Here is a 7,215-nt window from a genome sequence, read left to right as displayed (position 1 = left end):
CAGACTATATTTCCATTACCTGTAGGCATCTCGTAAACATGTATGATATTGAGTCAATTTCAATTTCAATTTATTGAGAAAATCAGCCTCGCAGCTTGTGCAGCTGAATGGCACTGACTTTTACACACTTACAGGTACTAAAATAACACTACCCTAAACAAAAAAAAAAGCATCAGACAAACAAGGGCATAAAGCAACCACGGTTAACGCAACAAGAAAGAAAAGTCCTCATTTGGTCTTCACGCAACAGACTTGTTATACAGGCATATGGCCTGGTGTAGAAAAGAGTTTTTGAGTCTCTGTGTGCGGGCGGCTGGCACTGTGATGGCTGTGGCATTTCTCAGGGTTCGCCCTGTGGCCCTGGTCCTTGCCGGTGGAACGAGGTCGTGGAGGGGATGATCCTCCTCCAGCATATTCTTATTCACGAGTCATGCTCCTAGCTCAGATAAGTTTAAGAATATTTTAAGTCTAAGAATCTTCATTACACTGGCCTAGATCTGGTGTTTGTGATGATATCAAATAAATGTCTATATGATTTTAAATTTTTGTCAGGTCAATTATGTGGTGATGAAATTAAATTACACTAAGCTGTGAGGAAAACTACAATTCTTACAAATGTGTAAAGCTCTTGGTACATATAGCACAGTTTGGGACCTGTTTACATATGAACTTAGTCTATATATTATGTATTTATAATCAGAGAATCAAGAATTCACAAAAGAAATGTCAACACAATGTTGTTTTGTTGATGTTGTTGTCTTGCCATTTCCCATCAGATACAACACCGACCTGTTCAGAACTAAGATCATTTTCTTCAGAAATACTTCCTATCATATTTCATTTGAATCAAGTGTCCTTCTGTGTTATACATGTACATGCACGATCATTACATGTTTCAGGGTGGTGTAGACACTACTTGGCTTAAGTGACACACTTAAATGTATTAGTCACAACAGAAGTAAAACAATTATCATCAAATTGTTTCACTGTCTTCACACTTCCAAACAATTGAAGAGAAACATGGCTGTTATCAGTAGGGGGTCATCTACCAGAAGTTATGTGCTCCAGGAAGGAGCTTTTTCCTTTGTGGAGACCCGTTCAGAGTTGTAGTGGATGAAGAGTGCTGAGGCAGCTGCCCTGGCTCTCAGGTCTGTCAGCTCCATGTCATGGGCCCACTCCACATTCCCCCATCTGACAATCTGGAGGGGAAAGGTTTATTCAAGGTCATTATTAAATACAGTAAAATTTGTCAAGCTCATAACAGAGTAAAATTTGTCAAGGTCATCAACACATTAAAACCAGTCAAGGTCATCAACACAGGGAAATCTGTCAAGGTCATAAACATAGTAAATCTGCCAATGTCACCAATACAATAAATCTGTCAAGGTCATCAAAACAGGAAAATCTGTCAAGGTCAGCAACACAGGAAAATCTATCAAGGTCATCAACATGGTAAAATCAATTAGACTATTATCTAGATCTTATCGCACAATACACTGAGAAACTAATCAGATGATGTTGTCAAAGTATACTACTACTAGTACTAGTTTGAAATAGACAATATAATAGACTAATATAGACAATAGTATCTATCATGATATTAGGTACATGCATATGTCTGTAGGTAGGACAATTGATGCAGAAAAGTTTGACCTGAAACTCTGTCTCCAGTCTGGCCAGTGCAACTGCCTTCTCCACAGTGAGATGTTTGTCCATGAGAGCGAGACTCAGCACCACTGACTTGAGAGTCTCCACCAAGCTTGTCACACCTGGAAATTAACACAGGTTTACAAACAATGACTGTGATAATGACCCTTTGTTTATTATTAGAAAATTGGCAAAACTTCACATCTTATACTGCACCTTATATTTGTCTAGCATTTCTAAAACATAACGATGTGCAGTACATATAGAATACAACATGGTGCATTCAGCATAACCCTCGGTCCCAGCCCTCCTGTGGGTTGGATTTCCCTCTGGCCGACTGTTTTTTTTTTTACAATTTTACATCATATCCACCCAAGAAGATAAGCCTTTCAAGGCAAAACATGGTATCAAACATTATTTTGGCCCAAGTATGACATAACTAGTTTATATATGCATCAGATGACTCACTGATGACAAGACCCATTCTTACCCACAAGAGACCAGTGGTTGTAATGTAGAAGATGTTTCTTTAATGTTGACTTGGTGGCTTTAGGAATAGTCGGACCATGGATACTGGTGCTGGATTGTAACTGGATATCATATCTGTGAGGAACAAATTTGTTATAAAGGACTGCCAAGGTCATGATCTGAAAAGAAAATGTTTGTACATGCACAATGATTCACTGTACATGTTACAAATTCTAGCACAGATCTTCCAATGTATGAATCGTATTTAACCTTCTCAATGGTTACAACTCAGTTTCAACAAAACTAATATTCAGGTATTTCATTCATTCATACACTGTCATTGAAAAATGTGTAGTTTGTAAATGTTGGGAAATCATTTAGCTAACATGTTTTCAATGCTGAAAGTAACTTTTCTGCAAGTTATTGCTCTATATCTTTATCACATTTTACCAGTATCAGTACCGGTACTGACCCCTACCTCTGTCTAACCCAGTCCAGCAGTGGTTCCCATTCCCTCTCCTCTAGCTCAGCTAACTCCACTGGACTCTCTTCTCTGTAACTACAAATAAAAAGGAAAAAAGATAACTAACATAAGGGAACAACCTGACATACAGATTTGCATTTTAAAAATTGCTGATTAGACTACAATAAAGAAGAGTTCTAATCATTTGTAGAGATGATAATACTTAGTTAGGTTATTACTAGTATCTTTGAAATTTTTTTTCTGTAATTGCCTGCATCCCCACTTACCATATTGTGTCTGTGTCCAGGAATGACAAGATGTCATCTACTATCTGTTGTGGTGTCTTCTTGCTTGGGTTGTCGATGGCAGTATTACACAGCTGCGTCTGGGTGTGACATGAAAAAAAATTATATATCTTGTTTCAGAATTAATTCTACCAATACAGATGAAGTGAGGTAAAAGGTAACTTTTCAGGTGTTTCACGTACCATGTGCATTTGTGACATTTTGATTTCTTTGTGCTGTGCCTCCCATTCTGTTGCAACAGCGATGGCGATTGGCTCGCTGGGCACAGAGAACAGGCGACTCATTGGTGTTTTCAACTTTCTCCTGTCCAGGTTGATCTCATACATGCCTGGGAGGAGGGGTCAAGTTACAAAGTTTGGTGGGTTAAACACAGGTAATGACCACGAATGATTGGACAGTAGACCACACACTTCGTAACTATCTATTTTAGTTCATGGCCATCAAATACAGTTGCTGTGAATGTTGAGAAATATGTTCCTCAAGGAATAATAGTTATCTGCATGACCCCTTTAATCACTTGCACATTACAAAGGATAAATCATGATGATGTGAAGGGGATTAATAAAGTTATGAAATTTGCAAAACTGTAGGTCTGTACTCACCATTAGATTGACTGATGGAAACATTCTTGTAGAATCTTTTTCTCGCTGAGTAGGTGGCAAAAGGGTGAAATGTTATTCATCCAGAAATTGAATTCAAAGACATAATTTCAGATATTCACTGTTATACACATGCATAAGGTGTTGTGCTACATGGCTCATTAGAGTTTTGAGCATGAGGGTACACGTGCGTTTTGAAGTTCAGAGCAAGGACATTATACACTGTGTATAATGTCCTTGTTCAGAGCTAAAACCTCAATGTTACAGGTGCATGGGAAGAAACCAACGTCGCTAATCTACTTCAAGTTATGCTTCGACTTTCACCTGCTGCCATCTGCCGTTCTATGGTCTGCATGGGAGAAAAAATCCGCCCTAAAAACCTTCCAGCATGTACGGAAAACACTCCTGTCGCCATTTTGTCAGGTCAACGGGGTCATCTGACGCACCTATTCAGAACTTAGGGGTGCAGACCTAAACACCCCTCTTAGAAATGGGACAGTCCCAATATTGACCAATCACAGCGCGCCATTCCGGAGATTTTCCATCACGTGGCGTCAGGAGGGTGCTGGAAAGTCTGCACCGCTCAGACTGTTATGCAAACTCACCTGAGCAGACGGAGAAAATGCCTGTCCGTGCAGAGAAGTGGGAACTCGTCCCTCCCCCTCCTGTGAACTCCAAACAGCCAGGACCTCCCCGCTCGCTGCTGTACTCGGGCTCCAGGTTCACGGGACACCAGAAGAGTAAAGGGAACAGTTACGATGTGGAGGTCGTGCTTCAGGTAAAAGGCGGCCGCCGGTGGGGAGGGGGGCGGTGGTGCCAGATGCATGTGTGTCTAGGGGGGCTAAGAAATTATAGGGAAATGAACAACTTAGAATCAAGAACAGGATGCATATCATACCGCCTATGGGACGGTATTAAACTCGTAGCGTTTTGTCGGTAAAATTATGAGAGTGTCATAATATATTAATTTTGAACCCAAAGAAAGAGCCATGGCAGAAACTTACAAATTATAATATGATTAGGTGAAAAGCTCTGACTCATAAATGAATTAATGTATAATGTGTTAAAGTATACTAGTAATTTATTAACATTTGGTAGATCTAGATAAGTTTGAGTAAGCTGGATTATAGCATAGCATTATATCTATTTGTCACTACAAAATGTATTTGCTTTACAACAAGTGTCATCTCACTGAATCTCTGTAAAAATATGTACCTTTTCTGTTCACAGCAAGTTGATGAAGAGAGCTGCTACTTGTGTGGGTATCTGAAAATCAAGGGACTGACAGAGGTAAGGTACTGTAAGGTTGAGGCAGTATGTCACAGAGTATACTTTTTACATATATATACAATGTGTATTACAACTTAGTACAAGATGGTGGGCCCTCAAGATGACTCTGACATTCTCAAAGAGCTAAATGTCCATTTTTAACAATGACACAAACACACGAAAATTATGGATTTAAATTGTAATCACACTGCAGTGAAGACTGTTTAATTGAATCAGATGTTAGTGTCATCAATCGCTTGATATTTGTTGCAGATTTGGCACACAGAAATCAAATTGTATTACCCTTTTTGTACTGATAAAAGTGATATGATTAGTGTCCCTGCTGATTAGATACTAAATTTCATGGGCAGTAGTTCCATATTATAAATAAATATGACTGTAATTTATATATCTTTGATGAATGCCTCATACGACATAGCTTCAGATAACCTCCCAACATGTCAAGGTGAAATGTTGTTTATCAACTGTTATCAAGGTTATGCCATTATGTATGGAAAATGCTGGTAGTCACACACACACTGTCACGTTATGGTCATATAAACTTCTGTATTACGGCCAAAATAAACCAAACATTCTAGCTTGAAAAGCAAAATGTTTATTTTTTCACATGCATGCCACATCAAAGCAAAGAGACCTTGGGAATCTGTTTTTAAAACCATCACATAATTATTTTTATAGAGCCCTTGGCCCTTGTATATATTTGTTTAGGACTTGGTGATTGGATAGTTGCCAATGTTCCCATATGACGTCCAAAACAAGTTGGCTTAAAATTGACAAAGGTACCAGTATTCTGAATTTTTAATTGATCTTAGGAGATGTGTATTGTTATAGTGGATAATCGCGTTTAAAAAATTCCCAAATTTGCCAACTAATATGTAATGTACCTTTATTGTTCTTGCAGGAATTCCCGACTTTGACCACCTTTTTTGATGGGGAGATCATCAGCAAGAAGTATCCGTTCCTAACCAGGAAGTGGGATGCTGATGAAGAAGTGGACAGAAAACATTGGGTAATTAACTTTTATGTAGTTAATCTTGTATACCCAGTTTGTATAATACTATTATCTGTTGATTGAATGAACCAGTTTACTTGAAGTCAGTGAGTTTGATTTATTCTTAATATTAATTTGTTTTTAGGGCAAGTTCCTGTCCTTCTACCAGTATGCCAAAAACTTCAACTCAGACAACTTTGACTACGATGAGCTGAGGAACACAGACTTTGTATTTATGAGGTGGAAAGTAAGTTTGTTTTCTTGTGCTCTGATAGTTTTTATTTCTTTGTACTGGTTATATTTCTAGCTTCAAGCAGTGTGAAAGAGTTACTATAGTATCTATTCTTTTTGCCTTTGTACAGGAACACTTTCTTGTGCCAGATCATACCATCAAAGACATCAATGGTGCATCGTTTGCTGGTTTTTACTACATCTGCTTCCAGAAGTCCACAGGCACCATAGAGGGGTACTACTACCATCGGAGCTCAGAATGGTACAAGTGAACCTTTTGTTCTTATAGTATTTTGTCCTTTTTCAACACAACTTTTTCTATGACAGAATGTAGCAGCATGCACCCACTTGATTGTTATGTTGCTGACAGAATTATAGATAGGATATTGGGATTTTCTTATACACAACCTTCCTACCTTGCTTACGTTTCGATGTCTATCAGACACCCTCCTCAGAGCTTCTGACTGGAGTTTTGCTTCTCAACGCTATATGTAGCCTATGTACATGCAGGTTGTGCTATACACGTTGTACTGATGCTTTGTATTTCATCCATGCAGGTACCAGTCACTAAGCCTTACCCATGTTGTGGAGCACAGCTTCCCTATCTACGAGTTTAGATGAGGGGATCAACTTGTAATATATGTACACTTGTATTTGAGCCTTGTAATTCTTTTGGCTTCAACAACAAAGTTATAAAAAGACTGTAGATTGTATTCAAATTGCTGTAGAATTAATCTGACCAATATGAAAGCAGGAATCCTGAGATGTGAAAGGTAAAATCTCTTCACATCAGTTGTTACTTTTTTGTACTCCCCTTGATGAAGATGTGATCTATTGTAGGAAAAAGTATTGCTGCAATTGTCTTCAGTGTATATTCAGAAAGATAGCAAAATGAAAGAAAAAAGGTTTATTCAAGGGCAGCTACTTATTATATTAAGGTTAGAGTATGGAGGAAAGTATTCATATGTACATGTATGTTTGTAATTTGTACTTGTTGTTTAACAGCATTTAGAAGCAAAACATCCATTCCTTGAAAATTGTTATTTCCCTTGTGATCAAGAGAGAATATCATGAGCCAAAAAATAAAGATGCAAATAAACACTGCTGTATACCTAAGATCACTTTGTAGAGACGCATGTTATATTCTTTGAAGATTCTCACAGAGTTTTTCTCTATAGCAAAAGCAGATGACTCACATGTACATGGCTGCCTTCAAGGTAC

At 38.2% G+C, this 7,215-nt stretch overlaps 2 protein-coding genes across 2 annotated transcripts; one reads left to right on the top strand and one right to left on the bottom strand.

Moving 5' to 3' along the window:
• Positions 1-724: 724 nt before the first annotated feature.
• On the bottom strand, positions 725-3,928 carry LOC109485381 (ATP synthase mitochondrial F1 complex assembly factor 2-like). The gene is made up of 8 exons (XM_019788942.1): positions 3,807-3,928; positions 3,486-3,530; positions 3,066-3,211; positions 2,866-2,963; positions 2,594-2,674; positions 2,138-2,250; positions 1,654-1,769; positions 725-1,199 (listed from the first exon to the last, which is right to left on the bottom strand). The coding sequence occupies exons 1-8, from the start codon at positions 3,895-3,897 to the stop codon at positions 1,056-1,058; spliced, it is 834 nt and encodes a 277-aa protein (XP_019644501.1). The 5' UTR covers positions 3,898-3,928; the 3' UTR covers positions 725-1,055.
• A 96-nt stretch (positions 3,929-4,024) lies between these two features.
• On the top strand, positions 4,025-7,211 carry LOC109485501 (glucose-induced degradation protein 4 homolog). Its single transcript, XM_019789188.1, has 6 exons — positions 4,025-4,260; positions 4,713-4,772; positions 5,674-5,781; positions 5,909-6,010; positions 6,126-6,256; positions 6,552-7,211. The coding sequence occupies exons 1-6, from the start codon at positions 4,105-4,107 to the stop codon at positions 6,613-6,615; spliced, it is 621 nt and encodes a 206-aa protein (XP_019644747.1). The 5' UTR covers positions 4,025-4,104; the 3' UTR covers positions 6,616-7,211.
• The last annotated feature ends 4 nt before the right edge of the window (positions 7,212-7,215 follow it).

The sequence above is a fragment of the Branchiostoma belcheri genome, unplaced genomic scaffold (assembly GCF_001625305.1).
Source record: "Branchiostoma belcheri isolate BF01 breed outbred unplaced genomic scaffold, Haploidv18h27 scaffold11, whole genome shotgun sequence".
Lineage (NCBI taxonomy): Eukaryota > Metazoa > Chordata > Leptocardii > Amphioxiformes > Branchiostomatidae > Branchiostoma > Branchiostoma belcheri.
Note: the sequence above shows the minus strand (reverse complement) of the source record. Positions and strands in the feature narration are given on the sequence as shown.

Excerpts from the sequence above, each read along its gene's own strand:
- LOC109485381 (XM_019788942.1), bottom strand. The coding sequence starts at position 3,897 with ATGGCGACAGGAGTGTTTTCCGTACATGCTGGAAGGTTTTTAGGGCGG. Across the intron at positions 3,212-3,485 it reads TTCCATCAGTCAATCTAATG|GCATGTATGAGATCAACCTG; the intron begins GTGAGTACAGAC and ends CCCTCCTCCCAG. Across the intron at positions 1,770-2,137 it reads CAACCACTGGTCTCTTGTGG|GTGTGACAAGCTTGGTGGAG; the intron begins GTAAGAATGGGT and ends GTTAATTTCCAG.
- LOC109485501 (XM_019789188.1), top strand. The coding sequence starts at position 4,105 with ATGCCTGTCCGTGCAGAGAAGTGGGAACTCGTCCCTCCCCCTCCTGTG. Across the intron at positions 4,773-5,673 it reads AAATCAAGGGACTGACAGAG|GAATTCCCGACTTTGACCAC; the intron begins GTAAGGTACTGT and ends TTGTTCTTGCAG. Across the intron at positions 6,011-6,125 it reads TTGTATTTATGAGGTGGAAA|GAACACTTTCTTGTGCCAGA; the intron begins GTAAGTTTGTTT and ends GCCTTTGTACAG.